Below are 21,415 nucleotides of genomic sequence, written 5' to 3'. Positions count from 1 at the left end.
CTAAAGCCACTGATACCATTATTGTGCATATTGTTTACATCCTCTGTTCTTATGGAGAAATAATGTGCAACATTTTGAGACGTGTCTAAGCTCAGCTTGTTCTGCTGTCGCCCTGTCAGAATGCCAGCCGAGAAGAATTAATGCCGCTGTGTAGGGGATCATTGAATCTACAAGTTGGTGTGTGTGTGTGCAAATGACTGTGCACCTGCACCCGTGCTACTTTGCTGATCCTTGGGCGGACCACTCTCTGTAGAGGTCATGTGGAATTCTGGCAGCTGTGTGTTAGCACTTTAAGAAACAGGAATCACTGAGAATCAGGCATGATTTACTTGGTTGTCTACATGCTTCAGTATGACGTTTTGTTGTGTGTATGTCCATTCCTTTAGGAGTTAGTAGCCTCCAGAGGCAGACAATGACTGTGAAGAGAATCCAATATGCTGTTCCATAATAAAGGCTCTCAAGGGGGATCACAACACTGCTTAGCAGGCTTTGTACAGTCCATTCAATCAGAGGCTGCCAACATGCTGGGATTTAGAGGCAGCCACCATCACCACTGGCTCTCTGAGAAAAAGAGATAGTGATGCCAAAACAGTGTGAACAAGACAAAACAACTTTTAGAGCTTTGGTGTAACACTCTTTTGTCACAGTAAATCATAACATTACACTATGAGTGCATTAGATGAGGATGACATTGCATTAAACTGCTGCACAATGAGTAACCTTCTGCATCTACAGCATGTATCATCTGCGTCAAAGGTTGTTCAGTTTATTTGCTGTGAAAATCAATTCACTATTCTGGGATTAGACAACAAACACTGCAGCAGGAGAGAACAGTACGTATATGACACTAACTGGCATTTGTGGGAAAATTACTTTTGCTGGAGCAAGCAAAACTGCAGTTCTGGCTCACAGGCAATTTTTAAACCTCTGTCTTTGAAAGTGTTTATATCAGCACATATTGCAATAGCCGCACATGGAAACATGTAGACAGTTATATGGTTTTGCTGTGCTGTAGAGGTGTGGTGGTAATGATTGATGCACTGTCAAATAAAGCCTTCACTTTTATTTGCCGAAAAGCGCCAGTCAATCGATTCTCCTAAAGACATTTTAACTCATTTACATTCAGCTGTGCCGATCATCCCTCATATCAGGTAAAAATCTATACACTTTGTCAAGGGAGGTTGGCGTGTGAGAGTGAGAGCACAGGCAGTGACAGATTGTTTCGATCACACTCTATTACCATCTAAAGGCAAGTGATTTGACTTTGCATGGGGCAAAGGCTCGAAGATGCTGATCTAGTTATTGGATTTCCTATGATAATGCCATAAAATGTCATCAGCTGAAAAAGAGACACATCTATCATGTACGAGCAAGTGTCAGACGTAATGACACTTTATTATCGGTTCTTCTGTTGGATTTTCCTGCATGTGCATGCGTTTGTGTGTGTGACCAGCTTTTAATTTGAAAAAGGTTGGCTGAGGATTAAAGGTTGTGTTGATGGCTGTGGAGATTTTGTACCATCTGACTCCCTGCTCTTTTTAACCTAAAGGCATGCTCTGCTGAAGGGTGAAAGATGTCTGCGGAACCAGGCCTCATCTGGGCAGAATGGAGATGTCATGCTGAGACTACAGGCTACATAACACTCCTACGGTTTGGCTGAACTACTCGAGAACTGGCTGACATTTGAAGTACGGAGTTGTAAATGGCTCTTAAAAAAAAGGGCTGAATTGAAAGTAGTACTAGATCCCATCAAGAGCCAAATGCAGACGGGTGGTCGCACTAAAGCCAAGCACAGTTTGAAGGAAGCATTGAACGGATACTCTGAATTTATCACCTCAGTTTTTCAAGCAAAACCACAAATACATTTAAATGGAGAACTTGTTAAAAACTGTTTTTCACTTAATATAATTGGAATGAGCCGGATAAAGTCCTCATGATGGTGATCAATTGGATCTCAGAGTGGGGGTTTCTGGTACAACAATTCATTATATCACAACATGAGAACAAATTAGAACAATCCAACTTTAAATATTGACTGATCTTTATTCATATTGAATTAAAAATATAGTTTTGACAGATTCATGTAACAAAACAGAGGGAATACATATTTCAATGCTCTAGCTTGGGAAATGTGTCAATTAACCAGTGAAGAAACAATTGTTTAAACTGGCAATATGTGACAAGGTACAGTATGTTCTATAAAACTTATTTCTCAATCATTCTGATGAGTTGATAAAAAGCAGTGATAATTTATGAACGTTTTTACAATTGAATATTCTTCCTTCAAAACTTCAATGAACTTATGAACTAACAGATGGACTTATGTGAAGCTTACCAAACTGACCATCTTACTAAATGTATTTTTAAATGCTGGATATTGTCAAGACTGCCCAAAAAACATCTGTGCAAGGTGATATATCAAATAAAATATATGACACACTGTTGATGCTGGCAGAAATCTAGTATTTTTTAAACAAAATTGCAGTATATATCTTTAGATTTCACTGGAAAAGTCTACAGCCTTTTCAGTTGTTTAGAAAATACACAAGTATGTGTCTTCTGCAATTGAAATATCAATCCGAAACTTAACACATAATAAAATGGTCAAATTGGGGATTCATACATCCTGCAATAATGTTCTTCCAGATAGGTTTAAATAGTACATTTAACCAACCATTTAGCCTCAGCATCTGAGCATCAGCAACACTTGACATTAGTATTATGATGCACCACTTGATGACAAGCCACAAAGAAACAGCTTCAATGTGATGATCTTGGCACCAGTCCTCACATCAGATATAACATGAAATGACAATTTGGCCAAACTCTATCCCAAAGTCATTTAAAGATCCTGTGAAAAAGATGTTTAGTTAAACTGTGACTTCTGAAAAATAGTGAACCTTTTCAAGTCTGGATGAAGTCGAAAATAGTTGACGTACTAACCTCTGTACAAGAAAAGTAATTGATCAGTTATTTAAATGATCAGTCCAGCCCATGCAAACTTTCCATTTTGCCTCTCAAACACCATTGAATTACTGTGTAGGCTGTAACATGATATTGCTACACCATTCAATCAGTATTGCCCCAAATGGATGAAGAGCTTAACATCACTATTAAGCTCTATATGAATGAGCTCAGCGCAAATGGAAAATTAAACTACTCAAGGAAACATAGTATAGGTCCTTAAAACACAAGGTGTAAAGTGACACTGGTGGATTAATAACACTGTTTAGGAAAGGCTGAGAGAAACGTGGGTGAAATAGGGAATATTCATTAGTATTGCAACAGCATTTTAAGAGTGTACAAAATTTAAAAAAAAATCTCAAGATGTGTATAATATTGAGAGAAGCATGGAGAGAAGTGGAGTTAGAATACACCTAGTATTTTACTCCTACAAAGTGAGCAGGAGCAGAGGTTGAAACACAAAATCCACCAAATTGTGCTAAAAAACAGTCACAAAGTCACAGGGGAAATGATGGGGTGGGTGTGACAAAAGACCCTGCAAGCGTTTTTTAAAATGAGAGTTCACTCTTCAAATAACATTTACAGAATATATATATATATATATATTTACTGTATATATAGTTATATACATACAGAAAAGATATTCCCCAAAGACAAAAGAAGGTACAGTAGACCACCAAAAATCAAATGATGCAAGGAAAAAAAATCTTCAGCTGAAAAAAGAAGCATCATTGTCTTATTTACAGATGCACCTGGCCACCCTTTACTGACCTATAAAAATACTATCCACTCTTTTTTTTATAACAATGGTATAACTATCCAGTGGCCCATTATCTGAATGTCTTTATCATTTGGTTAAAAGACAATTATTATTTCCATTTTAACATCAATTCAATACATTGTAAACTGTGCTTTCTCAACCGTTGTCATCTACCCCAGTTTTCATGGTATGGTAGAATATATGCATATGAATCAGTGTAAAAGAAGTATGACAGCCATACACAGTTTGATTCTGAAAACGTGTTAGCATATGTTTTTGTCAGCTGCATTATAGTTTCCCTTTAAAAAAACGTTTTGATGATGCATTGACATGTTACATCTCAGAAATGTAACATATGTTTATCCAACACAGTAAGGGCATTTAGATCACAGGTGGATAGATATGACCAATTCTGTGACTAAAGTTCTTCATGATTTGAATAATACAAAAGTAAAAGAGAGCATATTTTGTAAACACAATGGCTTTGTCCCAGTTCAGGGGCTGGACCCTCTTTAGTGCCTATTCTTGGCTGGTTGTGTCCTAGCGGTCCAACAAGGTCTGTCAAGCATCCCTTTGCTTGAAGGACACACCTGGTGTATAATTTGTCAAATCACATTTACTAAACCATTGAAAATGTACTTGATGGTGTGAACAAAGAAAATAGGCCTTCTGAGGGAAGCTGTTTGGTACAACTTGCTGAAGAAATAAGTTGTTAAGTTGACAATGTGCACCTGAACGCACTGTTAGTTTTTAACTAGCCTCATTTTGCAAAGACATGACAGTTCAGCCTGGACTTCAGACAATGGATGGCTCACATAGAGCCCCTGACTTGGGACATAGCTAGTAATTGCCTCAAAATTGAGAAGAGATCATTACTTGAGATAATGAAACCTTTAAACAGCATATTAAAAAGAAAACATCTGCTGTGACAATGTGACACCCTGAATGGCAAACACAAGAGTTTAAACAACACCATTTACAATACTATTTCCAAGATTTTGAAATATAATAAAACCCATTGATACAAACTATAATTGTTACTATAACGCCAGCTAACTGAGTAGTCAGTGATGAAGGGGAGTTATTGTGCCCCTTTAAATAACTACTGTACCTGTGAGGCTTTCTGTACCTTGACACAAAATGTAATATGTTTTACATGAAACTATGACTCCTGTTAACATTTGACCAAAATCACTTTTCATTTCCAGGTTGTTTTAGTCTTTGTTCGTGTTCACGCCACACATAGCTGCTTTTTTCGGTTTCACTGCTGTACAGCTGAACAGTGTTTGCTACATACAATTCACAGTCACCTCTGAGAAAAAAAAGAAAGGATGGCAATCTACTCTGGTCTCCTCTGCCAGTTACAGTGCACTTGTACCTTCTCTCCTGCTAGCTTTTGTAACATTGATGCATTGGTCTGGTAACATTTCTAGAATGCTAATACCTTAGTTTTAGCCCCGCTGCAGGATTACAACCTATTGCCTGTCGTTCACGGTTTCTAAGCTGGTGCACTGGGTGAGATGTCAGGTAACATGATTTCCCAACAGAACAAAAAGGGAAAGTGGATGAATTAGCATTCAAAACGCTAAAATCCCCTTGTGATGCTCCGACGCTGAGAGCACCAGCAGGTTTTCTCCTTCACAAGATTGGCTTCATTTTTCCATAGAGATCCATTATGATGCCTTTGGGTGACTATCCACTGCTGTCATTGCACTTAAACAAACGGCCAAAAAGTAGTCTACAAGCACTGCAACTAATACCTAATGTGTGATGGTAAAAATAGAGTAGACATTTACTGACCTAAACAATCTAGACACATAGAGAGGACACTGACAGACATTTACACAAAGACAGTATGTATAAATGAAATCATCAGAGCAGATGAACACAGCTTAATCAAGTTAACAACAGAGCAATGTCAATGATAGTTACCACAGAGCTGACTTCAAGACCCATCCCCTCAAACCTATAAAATTCACATTTGCACATTTCAGCAGTGTGTTTACTGTGGTATCAGGGTGTTTATCTATCTTCCATTATACTTTTTCTTTAATAGGTTTGATGACCCATTTTAAAGTGGCAACTTGTGTCTCAGCTGGAGTTCAACTGAATTATTATTGTTCCCCATAAAACCTGAGAAAGGGGGAGAAACACTGTGCCAGGGTGACATCTGTTTTTTGGACATGACGTCATCAACACTGCTGAACTGAACCTTCCCTCTGCCTGGTATTTTCAATGTAGAGGCACAAGGTTGTGTAACAGTGGTTGTGTATTGGTATGCCAGCAGTGACACATACACAGGCATTAATCGGTCTCCAAATACATGACATTATCACCTAATACTCAGGGTGGGCGGCATGAACAAAATCTGAAATAAGGGTATGTGATCAATATTATGATTTAAAATATGTCCTGTTCATTCAATTGACAAACTGTTTATTGATGGACATATCGGTTTTTGGTGCAAACCCCCAATTTTACACATGAAGTTTAGTGTACCCATCATGATTTGTTCTATTCATCTTATAATATATAAAGCCAGGTGATATCAACAATGATTTCATCAGGTTACTATTTGCTTGGGCATCAGACTTTTTAACATAAACCCTTCATTAGAAACTGGAGGTAGGAGGTACAACAACTTCATTTTTTAATCTGTCTCTTGTGAGTACCTTATTGATTTAGTATACCGCAAATACCAAAATGAGTGTCTACAATTGTCTTGTAAAACAAGAAATATCCAAAGAATAGCTACTTGGGTATACATGATACGGAAAATTGACACATTTGTTATACATCGTTGATATCTCCCTACCCCAAAGTATTACTATCATAACGTTCATAAGAGTGGGTATGCTCTTTTGTAAGATGTATTCCTGATGAAACAAAGTTTGAGGTGTGAGCATCTCACTGTAAATTGTGAGTGCAACACGAAAAAAAAAAGAATTGAATTGAATGAATGAATGAATTGCCTCTTAGCGATAATAACAGCAAAGTCATTTGGCTGTCTCAGAGCATTAAGTGCTATTTAATTATCAACCCCAGCCTAAGTTAGGCTTCAAAGTCTTTTGACAACAGATCCTATTGGTCTCCATCAGAGTTAATTGTGGCATCCGGCAGTACTGAATGAGTACAGAAAGCTAGCCATCAGTGGATTCAGTGATAACTTATAATATTTCACTTACAATGTCAAATAACAATAGAAAAGAAGGTTTCCCATTTTCTCATGTCCATAGTAAAATCACGAAGAGGCCTCCTTATACGTTTAAACAGCCTTTTCTCTCCCTGGTCCACTTCAGCGCTGAGAGACAGAGACCTGTAGTCGTGACTACGTGGTCAAGGTTCATTTTCAGTTTTTATGACAAACAATGGCATGAATACACAGAGGTACAAAAAAAAAAAGAAGTAGCCTCATCATTTTATGTCTCAGCTCGGTCAGCAGAGCTTCTTTCCAGGATTTTATTTGTCTTGTAATGACATGTAATTGGCTTATTTACAGCTCTGCCGGGTGAGCTTCATTGCCACAACTACGTTGCTCATTCGTGGCTTGGCGTCTGTGCTCATTGTGTTAGTGTAAGAAAATGTGACAAAGTAAACAGATCCCTGATGCAAAAGAAAAAAACTGAAAATAATCTCTGAACTCGATTCTAAAAGCGTTTTTCTTCCTGTTTGTATTTACCATCATCACATTCCTTTCCCTGTTGAAATATCTGTCCATCCCATGACACTGCATATAGCATTTGTGAAATCCAACCTAGCTATGCCAATAATCTGCTGAATGCTGAATACTTGGTTGGTATCAGTTTTTCATAAGACTGTGGTGACATTTACTTTCCTGTTCACCCTTCCTGCACTGCAACACTGACTGCTATTATCGGCAAACTCTGTGTTCCAGCACAAGGTCAATTGAGCTTCTCCTCCAGAATATACAGTATATCCAGTGCCAGCAAGTTTACCTGTCGGTATGCATGTATATGCTTATGAATTAATGTATGGATATTATTGGTTTGTCAAGGCTGCAGGCATGTTAACATGTTTTAGGTATGATATGAGCTGTGTGTGATAAATGTTTGAATTCCATTACTGGTGCAGCAACACATAAAACTCAGAGAAGCGTGTGGACATGCATGCAAGCCACATCTGGGCTCTTCTGCTTGACTGCGGGGATTGCTGGTGAGTCACGACACAACGCCATGTGCGTGTGTCATTGTATAGATTGCACACAATAGCAATGTGTGCATCTTTCTAGGTGAAATATGTGCTAAAAAAATCACATGGTGAACTGTAATTTATGGGTGTATAAACAAAAGCATGAAAGATCATGGCCATAATTATCTCTTTGGGCTAACCTCAGTTCATGTCTCCTTTTTTCAATTATTTCATTGTGTTGTTGTTGTGCCTCTCTGATACTTGGGATGGCAGGACAGTGTGCTCCACAATGGAACCAACATCGAAAACGTGTCTACTTGCTTTCATGGCCAAGGATAGAGCTACAAAAGTCAAGTGAGGCTGTCAGTGACTGTTATTGTAGTCCTGTCAAGACAAGGCAGAACTTGAGAGTGAAACTAAAAGACTTGCAATTGAACATAACAGAGAGAGGTGTCCAGGAAGGGTGCAAGAACAACCCAGGCCGAGAAGTACTGCATGGAAACGAGTGGACTGTTTATTTATCCCCCTCCCTTCCCTCTGTTCATCCTTCATTGTGCTACAGGTGGGTCACTACACTACAGTGTTCCTCTGCCTGTATGGAGGGGGTGGCAACACATTGCCAGCTTTCATAGCAGCCTCGGACAAGTATTCCTGGTTTTCGGCCACAGCGGGGCGAATGCGTCCATTCTGCCGGTAGAAGAAGCGCGTGCTGCAGTCCTGCAGGTACTCAGGGTTGTGCAGTGAGGACTTCGGGGGTAGACTGTGCTGCCAGTATTCAGGATTGTCAAAAGTGGCCTTATTGCCTTTCTTATCAAACATAATGGTGCCGCTGGTGATGCCTGAGTGCAGAACGTGTCCTGAATGGCCTGGGTGCAGGGTGTGTGATGGATACGATTGGTGGGGGAGGTGGCCAGGGGGAATCACATATCCAGAGGTGGAGACCACGTGGCTTGACGTTGATGGGTTGACCGTCTGCGATATTGATTGAGCAGCCGAGGACCCTGGGACGGGAATGGACACTGCACCAGCCAATCCATTCTTGTCTCCAGGGTTGAGGAAGGTATTCAGGTAAAGTGGCTCATTGATATACTCATCGTCTCCATGGGTGGACTGGCTCTTGGGGGCAGCAGCAGCTCCAGCCATGTGCAGGGTGTGGCAGCCCACTCCATCAATCACTGCATGGGCGTCACCATTCCTGCGGCGGGTGACAAAGGGGTTTTCTTCTACTGGGTTGAGATAGTCTGGAAACAAACAAAACAGTCATATATTATACAACACTATTCATTTCAGTAGATTTCGGGTTAGATTATCATATAGCAATGTGCACTAAATAAACACAAATCTTAGTCAATAATCAATAGTTTGTCAAATAAACCTGAGTTGTTCTTGTCTCTCATCGCAGTCATGTAGCCTTCCTGGTCCTTGTCTCCTTTTACTCCTCGCTCTGCTAAAAGACCAGTGGGATCCGCACTGTATCGCTGTCCACTAATGTCCTCCCCTCCACCTTGGGAAGGAAAATGACAGGATGGATTTTCTTTTTCAGAATATGATACTTAATTAATTGTATCTCCACAAGAAGATCATGGACATAGATTTATGGTATCTTTTTATCTTTAACCCACAACGTTTTTCACCATAAACAAGATAACACATGTATTTTATTACATTTTATTCTTGTGTGCAGTTATCTTTGTTCTGTGATTAAACCCTCAGGGCTATCGATAATGTCAAATGCATTTTATGTTATATGGATTTTAGGGTTTTATTGACCTGAGATGCAATTCATTTTTCATCTGTTGACAGTAGATAGATCACTATCCGTACCTGAATAGACAAACTCATAAACAACTGTCACTTTACAAACATGTATAGTAGGTTTGATAGGTAAAGCTTATACGAATAGATTTTTTCAGTTTCATCATCCAATTTAATTTGCAAAGGTGGCATAAATGGGGCCCCCAAAAAATGTGTAAACCGGCTCAACACAACTAGAGGCTGACACTGCTGCTGCTTCTCTGCCTGAGAGGTGTAATATGTGGTTCAGTTTTGCTAAACAGCTGCTCATTACAAGCTTAGCCTTTGCGCTCATCGCCCAAATCCTCTACTGGTGAGTGATCCATCATCACAGTAAAAAACAGCGAGGGGAGCAGCTGATAGGTTGGGTTAAAGAAGGGCTATGGCCTGTCTGCTCGCTCGAAGGTGGTTTTCAATCGATCAGTCATTGCAGCATATTATGGTTTATATATTTTAATCCAAGGATTTGCTAATACAAGCACTTTTTTTCAAAGTGCATTGGCATGTAGGGACACACTGGGAGTGTCGAAAAAGACTATGGTGGAAGAACATGAAGGGCCATACAAAACAGTTTTAAATGAATGAAAATGTACTGAAATGATTGCATTACAAATACTAACTGATACAATAAAATAATAGAAAACATCACTATAAGCTAAAAACGTTATTAAACAAACTCCAAAAATTTTAATACATCTATTGAATTGAAAATCATTGACCCTGAGATAAACTATATGTGGACTGTCAGCTTTTCATATATCAGCCGTTTTGAGATCACATCCGGATGGATTTTCTTTTTCAGAAAAGTATTGGTTTTAGGAAAGTGCTATGAGACTCCATGATAATGCATTAAGAATTTGTTGTGTGTTTAAATTGCAAAAACATTGCTTATGTAAAGAGGAATATAATTGGGAAATGTTAAAATAATGCCAGAGGGCTGATCAGCAAGCTAAGGCAATGTTCACAACATTGTGCAGAACTAAGTATTATAGTTATTACCAAAACATCTCCGAAAACAAACTTCAGTCAAATGTCTAAAATAAATAGAAAAGCTGCCCATCAAATATATGACAGCTCAATTCACCTATGTCTCGTTTATTAAATACTGTTTCTATTTCAATATCGATCACTTTTAGTCTTTACCTTGTCCAGCAGTGAGCGCTGAGCCCGGCACAAGGTTGCCTGACCTCGGGGAGGCCTGCTTCCTCAGGGTTCCATTGCAGCGAGGGTCATCCTGGTTGCTACGGCCAAATCCAACTCCAATCTGTCCCCCTAATGACTGGTCTTGTGGTGGGAGGCAGACCCCAGGGCCAGGAGGAACAGAGACCACTCTGGGGAGGGTGGCCAGCATGTCTTCCATGCTGAAGCTGGGGTCCTGGTAGCCATACTGGTTCTGGGAAGAAAGAAGGAGGGTTAGGAGATTGGGGGCAGTGATGTCACAATAAACAAGAATATCCGTTAACCTCGCCGAAGCAAACCCCAAGACAGTGGGGAGTTATTGCAAAGTTGATTTGCTTTTAATAATGAAGGTTCAGCTTATTTGCCAGTAAGAAAATAGATGTTGTATTTTCCACTCTTTTATCTACACAATGGTTCTGAGAGCAGGTTATTGAATTTCTTAGTGAGGCATAAACAATCAAACAAACATACATACAATGTACTGTAATAAAATAAGCAATTAACACATACAATAGAATACATTGTTAATAAAATGTGTTTGTGCATAAAGTCGATAAAACAGGCACATTCTTTGTGCCATTGTTCATCTGTAATATTTCAATGTGACAGGCAGGGAGACAAACAGCAGTGCCAAACAATGATATGGCAGCATGACTAGCAAGGACAATTTAATTAAAGGGTTTTAATTAAAAGGCTCCATGGAGCAAAGTCTTAAAGTAGCCATATCAGCCCTGCCGTGCTGTGTGCATTTGTGTCTGAGCTCATAACTAAAAAGGGGCTCTTTTGTAGAACCTCACTGGGTGCTTTTGTCGGATTTATCTTTTATCCCAGGTTTCCACAAAAGGGGCTGTTTTGTTTCAAATTCCCTTTCTTAGTTTCCTCTGCATGGCCTCTGAGCTCTGAGCAGTCTAAAAAGATTTAAAAAAAATAAAAAAGTGTTTCCCCCTGTGGCACTTACAGTATTTGCACTTACATACTAAGTGAAAGGCAAAGAGGGGAAACATTTGTGGAATACTGCTCGGTGAATGAAGGGGCAGATTGAAATCCCATTTCTGATCAGAAGTTTCCAGTTAATTTATTTATCAGGTTCCCTAATTATTTATGTTTTTTTGGCATCCTGCATAGCACCAGAAAGTGATGCCACGGCCTGTACAGGGATACAGACTTTGATTACAAATTAGAGATTGGTCATTCACTGATGTGTAGTACGGGTGACTCACAGGATGTCTGCTCCTTGTCTACTGAGGAGGTTGTAAAACCACGACTAACCTTGCTATTAACTGCACAAAACCCACGGGTTAATGACTTTTTGCTCCACTGGTCTAACAACTTCTAATACTCCCTCTCGTCCAGACGTCCTTCAGTGAAACAGATTAGCAAAGGAATGCCTTTTTGCCTGCAAATAGTTAAAACTCCAAGAACACAGACTTTGATCCACTTTAACATGTAAGCTTTTATTTCCTGTTCTTTTCTTGGTTTACACATGTATATATTTACATAGGGATGTACAGTATGATAATTATATGAGTTTGTGCTATCTCAACTATGATGAATCAGAATATTAGGTGGTCGTGTTATTTGGTTTAATCAGTTCAGTGTGTACCAAGTTATTATTCATTTTAATGCATCGTAATTCTATTGAAGTGTGAAGTACTTTTCAACAGCTAAAACACTGCAGATTTCAAGTATGGGAGAGTTAGATATCTGAAACAATTACTATTCATTTTAAAAAGGAAAAGAACCCAGCCCCCTCACTGAGGCAGACAAGAGGACAGAGAAAAGACAAAATCTCTTTAAACCCCCTCATGTTCTTTTCTCCCTCCTCCCTGATCCTCATCAGCTTAGCAGTTTTCCTCTCTTTATTTTTACTTAACTAAAAGTTCTTAGTTATGTTACATTCTTATCTTTAGTCTTAAAGATTTTACTTCAACTGACTTTTATTTTTGTAACTAGTAGTGTATCGACCTAGAGCTTAACCTGATCCATTGAGTTTTGGTGCTGACTGCAGAAAACAGGCTTAAAGACTTTTAAAGAAATGTAGCGCTGATCGATCCCATGAGCTCTGAGTTTCAGTCACTGAAGAAAATATTGAAATAGCATCACCAGTTTCCGTGCTCTGATGTGCCGACTCACGGTTAAAGAAACTGCTTGATCGTGGTCTTGAGCCACAAGGTCCAACGCCACCAACAGAAAACACAACAAAAATGTGACGCGCCGAGGGAGGAAGTATCTGTGACCCAAGGCTGCGTATTTTGACGATGCTTTTCATTATTTGCCAAACATCTGATTTACTGTCGATATTTATTTATTTGTTTGTTTTTTTGCTCATTGTGCTTTTTGTTAACCTTAAAAATGATATGGATGTATGACAATGATGGTGATGGAAATGAAAATAATAGTAATTATAATTATGATGGCTATTATCTTAATAATCTTATTTTATATAACAATAGGATGAGAATGAATATTGTCTTGTTATTTGAGCATGAACTTGTAGGAATTTATTTTTCACCTTATTATTTTCTTTTCACCCTGGAAACTGGGTGTATGTGTACATATGTATGTGTATGTATACATAAAATGTTGTTTATTCTTGTGCGTATTTGATTATAGATTTATCTTTTCTTTCTTTTTTTTATCCTGCAACTGGATGACTGAGGGCTACATTTGGTATAACATATGCTTTCTGCCCTTCCGCTTCTAATAATTTTGTTTGGGAGTCGGATTCATAAATTGTCTGTATTAACATTGTAATAGTACAATAACAAATAAATAAAAACCTGCCATTTAAACATTCACCATTCACATGATTCACGTTATACTTACGTTTGTAGTTTATTTATTCTTAGTTATTAATACATATTTAATTTATAAAGAATCTGTTTATGTGTTTTGTGTGTAAAGTAATCAGCCTCTGTTCACCGAGTGAACTCAGATTTTGAGAATATCACACTATAATATTTAATTGTGCTATCATATTTTCTCTTATTACAGAGATGGTGCCCCAACCTTGTTAAAGGTATATTTAAAATATTAGATTTATTTAACGTAACATTTGAGTTTTTTTGCGCTAAAAATGTCAAATGTATTATGATAACGGCAGAAGTTACCCACAAATAGCAACTTCCAACCAGAGTTTGACTAGTTGCGTGTCCTTGTTGTATAAGAAAACACAATAAAGACCAAAATCAATCAATAACTTAAAAGGTTTTTTTTTTTTTTCTGTGTGTAACTGCGTTGCTCCTTTTCATTATTGGATTCTTCCTCACTGCAGGGTTGTATATCATAATCAGAATCAGAATCAGAATACCTTTAATAGTCCCACAGAGGGGAAATTTGTGTATACTTTAAGCCCTGAGGTATCTTTCGAGGGGCCAGATCTTTGCTGGGTTTTCCTTCCCTTGTAACCAAATCTCTAAAGCCACTCTTAGCCCTCATTACACAAACTTTTTCTCCTTCAACCACTTTTGTGTCAATATTCAAACTGAAAATACCATCACTAATCTTAAAACAAAATCATATTTCATAATATAATATATTAGTCATTCAAGGGAACCATCTACATCATTGCATTATTTTTCCAAGATTTTGCTGTAAAAAGCAGAGTGACGCACAGTAGTTTTTGTCTTTTATTTGGATGCATATCAAAAAATAATATTGTATTTCTTTAACAATAATTGAATTCATTACACTAATCATCATGACTCATGCAGATTAATGCAATTGTATCAACGTCAATCTAATATCAGCATGAATAGAAAAACTCCAAATAGTGGAGGATAGATTTATCAGTTTTATGTAAATAAGTAACGTGTCACCCCTTGAAATGCACCAAACAGTGTTGGAAAAAAAGTCAGGTCTCGAATTGGCATTCGGCAGGCATTTTTATCCTGATACAAACACAGGAGGGTGTTGGAATACAAAATGGCTGAGTTGCCTGGCTGTGTGAGTGGTTTTGTGTTAGATTTAAGTCCAAAGATAGACGGGAACGTTTGAACAGTTGAACAGTTAAAGAACTGAGGGAATATTGCTGTAAACCCCAATTTTGAAGAAGGCAATTACCATAGTTTCACAATGGAGTTAGACAAAGAAAAACACACAGAGAAAGAAAAAGGGAGATGAAAGTGAAACTGAGAAAGCTGTGCGAGTTCTGCTTTAAGATTTCAATCGTTTGTGCTTCAACAGGAGAGTCCTGAAGTACATGCTGAGAAAATTCATTTCCACATCGCTTTAGGGAACATCTAAATGTTCTGAATCACTACTTTGAGTTTATACTGTCTTCTTTCCATCATGCTCGTCACCCTGCTGCCACACTCCAAAGAAAAGGTAGTGAGGAAAAATGTATGTAAGATGAGAATACAAGCAACTACATTTAAAGGTGTCCTACAAAGTAATATTAAAAGTGACGTATTATGCTAGAGGATCTTAGAAGACAATACCTTGTTAGAGTCCATGTGTGCTCGGGGAGTGTATGCCAGAGGTGGAATGTTGTAGGAGTGCGGCACCAGGTATTCCTCAGCATCCATCAGGTCCTCCAGCTCCTCCTCGTCCAGGAGGCTCTGGAAGAACTTGCTGTCGTTTGGGCTGGGCAACTTCATGCGGTCGTCACCCTGAGTATTGTTGTGTTGTGTGCAGATAAGTGTAAACTTTGAAATCCTTTACATCATGGTTTGCATACTATATTTCAAATGTTCAATTTATATAAAGGTTTGTGTCATGTTAATTGATTTCTTCTCATGATGCATTACTGTGTTTGTTGACTAATTTAAGGCTGGCTCAATCATTTTAAAGTATTACAAACAGGAAGTGAAATAAGTACTGAGTGTATTTTTTACAGAATGTAATCTAAACTCTTTTTTTAACATTTATAGAAAACTAAAACAAGAACTGGCCAGTTTTCCCTTTGAAGGTAACTATTCTGTTTTTAGACGCATACATCTGAAAGAATGTCATAATATCCTGATAATGTAGGTTTTTCACAAAGATCGACCTACCTGAATGACCAGGTATCTTTGGGGATCACGAGCCATCCGAGTGAACTCTGCAGCCAGCTCCTTGAACTTGGGCCGACTGTCTGCATCAATCATCCAACCTGAAGAAAGTGTTTATGTTAGTGTCTGACTAATAACATGTTCTAATATATTTTAACCCGTGAATACCTGATATGATCTCTTTGACCCTATAACATGAAAACACAGTACGTTATTCTCTGAGGTAGGTAAAAGCCTCATCCACACCTATCAAGATTTTTCCTGACTATGTACTCATTACACTTAAGTGGGAGGAAAGGTGCATGTGTCAGAGTTGATCAGGCGGAGACTTTCTCTATTCTTCACACTTTGGTGTCAAAGATTCAGCCTACGCAGACCCTGTCAGATATACAGAATATATGGCATGTTCTTTTCTGTGCTGTCTGCATAAAAATGTTAATAATTATTTGACTGTGATATCAATCCTTTGAGCCCATATTAACATACTTGCATTGTGAACGTGGCTGCAGTGTGAACGACTAATGAGTAAGGGTGAGAACTGAACAGCTCCTTTACCTTAGTAGTTAGTTATTCCATCCCACTCATTCTTACTGTGTTTAAGTTATTTTACAAGGATGTGATCACTCATTTACTAAAATTGAGCCAAGCAATGTTAACTATCATAAAACCTATGAAACATGAATAATAACATGACAATCTGTCTTCATACCATCTAAGCAGTAAACATAAGAGATACTCAATATCTGTGAACTTTTCCACCAAACTTGAACACAAACCTGATAATATTAGTTTCCTTCTTCTGAAGGTCTCAACAGATTTTCAATTTAAACCTCTTTTCATGATATTAAACTTGGTTATTTGTTCTGTATTGAAAAATTAGAGTACTTTTTTAATGAAGTTACTTTCTTATTGTAATCACTTTTTTCAATCTGAAGATAAATACTGTTTCATCATTAGAATGGCCATATGGAGTAATACTTGCTTCTGCCAATTTCTCTGTGAACAAATTGGTATGATGCCAAAGCAATCATGTGATCTGGCCTCGTGTAGAGCCCGTCTAGGTATCCGGGGAAATGAGAGATAGAGATCGGGGGAGATGTTGCTTTACACAAGCACACACATACAGATACAAGAGATTTTATATTTAACGGATATTACCTTTTATCTAGCTATTTTCTATCCAATAAGGACCCTGATATCACGGATTGCATTACCACCAGATATGTGAAGTGCGCTACAGCTTAAAATAACTCCTTTTACTTTATCTATTTATTCTTTCTTCGATGAATCCATTGGTCTGTAAAATATCAGAAATACTGTAAAATGTCCATCCCACTTTTTTCAGATCAAAACCCCAAGATATTTACTTTTATTTGATGTAAAATGCCAAAAAGGCAGTACATCTCTATGTTTGATATGCTGCATTTAGCATTCTCTGCCATTAATGCATCAATAAATACTTTAAAGATGCATTTATTATGACAATCATTGGGAAATTATTTTTCTGCAGTCACACTTATCAGTTAGTCAAGTTATCATTGCAGCTTTAGTTCAGTGTGTCTCTTAATATGTGGGTGTGTTAGTTCTGCATGTACAGTATAGCGGTGCAAAAGCCAAGGTAGATAACAGGCAGGTGACAGTGACCTCTGCCTGCTGTGTGTGTGTCTGCTTGCCAGTTTGGCGCAGATTCAGGGTGACACTGAGAGCCAAGGTGACAGTGAGGACCAGAGGCTCCAGTTTGAGACTGCAGGACCAGGCTGGGGTGGTGCTGGCAACAAACCTTCGCCCCGGCAGCAGTGGCCAGAGGCTACAGGGCCACCTGTGACCCAAGCGCATGGCAGCAATGACCGACCAATGACTGACCAATGAGGTCAATATGTTGGTGGCGGGTTTGAGTTCCTACTGTTATTCATCTACTAACATAACACCTCCTAAAGTCATTTTTGAAGGGTCTCTCACTAGATTTGCCATCAGATAGGTGTGTCTGTGGCATTCACAAACTGAAATATAACAGATGGGTGGAATTTTAGAGTAGCGATATATCAGCTTTTAATAACTTCATCTTTGACACCACCTAGACCCTCTTATACGAAACAGCTGTTGTGGCCTTTCAAAATGCTCTCTATAAAAGCGTAATTATTTTTGCATGCTTTAACAAAAAAATCAGTTGGCCCTTTCTTGACCTTTAAAATTCATCAGCTTTTTCACTAGTTTAAAACAGTGGATGGAGACAAAAACGGTAAATCATGTGCAATTCTGCTATTTTAAAGCAATAAATATCTTTTTGTAGATTACAATACCATTTATTTGTTGACACTTGGTGACACCATGGTGATATATAAGGCTGTGGTTTCTATATTTGATTATGTTATATATATGTAAGGCATTTCTGGTAGTGTGACCCCCCCTTCTACTTACATTTGACCATGACCATGTAGACGTCAATGGTGGAGATGGGCGGCTGAGGAAGACGCTCTCCTTTCTCAAGCAGGTCTGGGATTTCTCTGATGGAAATCCCATCGTATGGCTTCCCTCCAAAGGTCATCACCTCCCAGATGGTCACTCCTAAAATTAAGAAGAGGGACAATAAGAAATAGAGAGGAGACAACGAAAATTTAAAAAGGAAAAAAAGAGGGGAGTTCAACATAGAGCAGAAAGAGAAAATAGGTTCAAAGAGAAAAGGACAAGAGAAGAAAGGAGAATGTGACGATTAATGGATACAGAGCAGATTAAGAGTTGAGATGAGTAGTTAGTTAAAAAGAGACCAGAACCATTCAAAAAGACAGAAAGTGACAAAAGAAAGAACAAAGAAAAACATGATGTAGAAGTAAGAAAGGAGATAAAAATAAGGAGGCAAAAACAGAAAGAGTAAAGAAGAGTGGACAAGATAAAACAACACAAGTCAACTGAGGACACAAGATGAGCGGAGAGGAACTCATCTCAGCATTGAAAGTCATCAGTCAATAAGAACTTTGAGAACTCTCCAGCCTTAATCAAGTTAGTATTAATGAGTGGTTAGCAGAGTAAATGCACACTATAAGATGGAAGTCTAATAGCCTCCGGTCATAGAGGACCACTGGGGGCATGGACGCACTAAACCATACCGATACTTTTAATCAAACAGACATTATTCTCTTTGTTACGAACCATCTTGCATATTTTTTTTAAATATATTTTTATATTACTTTAAGAGCCATTGGTCAACTTAAATAGGAAACTTTTACTTATAGGGTAATTGAGGATCTTGGACTCTGGATTTTAATCTGGCTGACAGGATGATGGCTGATTTAAATGCTTAAGGACTCAAAGAAGTAGATGGTCTCATTTACATTTCACAGTGCATGTGATTGCTACATGTTCAGACAGTTACACAGGGATAACAACATATCAACACTTGTTTCCTGTTCATCAGCACTGCTATGATGGCCAAACTTTCTACGGCTGCTTTAGTTCTATAAATTACCTGCTTTTCTAACAAGCAGTCTGGAGTTTATTGTACACTAAATGCATGTCATATGCCTGATTTTTCTTCACCATGTACAGCTTTCCTATCTTCTTTTTAATATGCACTTTCCTTACTTCATCCTATTTTTTACTGTATGGCATGTGTTTGTTTTTGTGGATTTCTTTGCAACCATTGTGCTCTCTGTCTGGACGATTGTTGATCCTGTCACTCAGTGGACCCTGTGGTTGCTAATCTCAGTGGAGGCTCTCCTCTGTTCTGACCCCACTGTGGTGAAAAGAACTCCACACTGCAGTCAGGACAACACAGTCAGTGCCTATCTCCTGCCTCAGGCTAAAAACCAACCTTTTGAGACTATCAAACTAGACAGTTATTACAATGCATTTCCTTTATAAAAAACTAAAGGCAAATCAAGTCGTTTTATTTGTAGAACTCATTTAAAATACAATGAAATAATCAAAGTGAAAATAAATTGGTAAATAATACTTATAGGCTAAATTAAAGTAACTATATTTCCGTATTAATAATTAGTGAAATTAAATGCATTAAGTAAAACATATACTGTAACATAGAGGATGTTTTTCAAATGTCCAAAATAAGGAACATTTTTTGCTATAAAGCAGAATAGAATATGACACCCATGTTTTGTACATAGACATTAGAAAACAGAGGCCAGAGAACACTATTGCTGTAGTTATTTACAGGACCAATGATGTTTTATTCTGTATAAGTTGGAGAATTTCATTGAATATCTAGCATTTGACTGCCATTTTGATGCTTGTTCTTCAGCACTTAACATTCTGTTACTAATTTGTTTAGAAGGCATGCACACACATCAAAGTCTTGCTCCCATAGAGATTGAACAAACACATTGAAAGTCACTTTGCATATAGGTTTCTATAAAAAAAGTTCTGTCTTATACATCATATTTTTGAGGCTCTCATGGTTTTTTTACATCATCCAGGGAACCCAGAAATGACATTTTAAAGCTTACCGTAACTCCAAACATCACTCTGATGAGTAAACTTCCTGTAATGGATACACTCCAGGGCCATCCATTTAATGGGCATCTGCCATGTGAAAAAAAGCATGTAAGTTGTACTTCCTTAAATAGAATTGATAAGAAACTGACTGAATAAGTCCTGGCAACAATTACTTATTTTAAGTAGAACTGACTGCAAAGATAGAAAAAAGTTATAACAGAATACTGAAAAATGAAGTTTGATGAAAGAGAAGACAAACACACACATACACACAAACTCCAGCTGGATAGGAATATGGTGGGGCAAATGGCAGGGCAGTCTGCAATGCAGCTTAACTCCATTAGATTAGAAGGCCAACTCTATTGTTTACAACGATGGAGGTTGAGGGGAGTGGGGATGTCAAAGGTTATAGTGTGTCTGTCTTTCTCTCAGTGGAGGGGATAATATTAGAATGCTCAACATTGACAAAAACCGTTACACACACAAGCATGGGGGATAAAATACACTTTACTGAGAAACAATGGTTTAAAAACAAAATATAACGGATGAAAAAGGATGAACAAAGATTAAAAGAGGCTGGCAGCCTAAGTACAGAGAGCTCCAAGGACGTATTACTTTAATACCGTTCTGAGATTTTGATTCCCCAAAACTAAATAAAACGGTCCAATAGAGCAGAAATGTGTCTCACTGACTCTCTAAAACTGTCTTTTGTGATCGGCAAAGTTACTCCCTTGGGATATAAAACCAAATTGAATGTTGATGCCTGTTGCTGTATTTACAACAGTCAATGATATGGTCCAAAATAATATTGTATCTCATCAAGCCTTTAAAACCAAACTAAAACCAAACTACAGATAATAGAAAACATAACAAGGTCACTCATAGGATAATTCAGAATGAGTACAGTAGCCTAGAGTAAAGCAGCCACTAGGGTTTGATGATGTGAGCATCAGGCCCACTGCTAGACTATTGCCCCTTTTCCTGTATCTGAAATCATTCAAAAAGTTAAAGAGAGAATAATTAAATGTATTTCATATTCAATTTGATAATCGCCTTCTTGCCTACAAGAGAGGATCAATACTATTCTGATATCGCTTTTTCAAAATAAGGAAACAACCAGCAGCTAGCGTAA

General features: G+C 38.0%; 1 protein-coding gene across 2 annotated transcripts in view; it reads right to left on the bottom strand.

The window, feature by feature from the left end:
• Positions 1–2,023: 2,023 nt before the first annotated feature.
• LOC134867508 (receptor tyrosine-protein kinase erbB-4-like) overlaps positions 2,024–21,415 on the bottom strand; it is a 252,825-nt gene continuing 233,433 nt past the window's right edge. For both annotated transcript variants that reach the window (XM_063888129.1, XM_063888130.1), the window contains exons 22-28: positions 20,295–20,370; positions 18,256–18,402; positions 15,841–15,938; positions 15,286–15,456; positions 10,811–11,060; positions 9,249–9,377; positions 2,024–9,114 (exon numbers count right to left, since the gene is read on the bottom strand). In XM_063888129.1, coding sequence (XP_063744199.1) covers positions 8,444–9,114; positions 9,249–9,377; positions 10,811–11,060; positions 15,286–15,456; positions 15,841–15,938; positions 18,256–18,402; positions 20,295–20,370 — 1,542 coding nt within the window. In that variant the 3' untranslated portion in view covers positions 2,024–8,443. The remainder of the gene's footprint in view (positions 9,115–9,248; positions 9,378–10,810; positions 11,061–15,285; positions 15,457–15,840; positions 15,939–18,255; positions 18,403–20,294; positions 20,371–21,415) is intronic.

The sequence above is a fragment of the Eleginops maclovinus genome, chromosome 7, assembly GCF_036324505.1.
Source record: "Eleginops maclovinus isolate JMC-PN-2008 ecotype Puerto Natales chromosome 7, JC_Emac_rtc_rv5, whole genome shotgun sequence".
NCBI lineage: Eukaryota > Metazoa > Chordata > Actinopteri > Perciformes > Eleginopidae > Eleginops > Eleginops maclovinus.
Note: the sequence above shows the minus strand (reverse complement) of the source record. Positions and strands in the feature narration are given on the sequence as shown.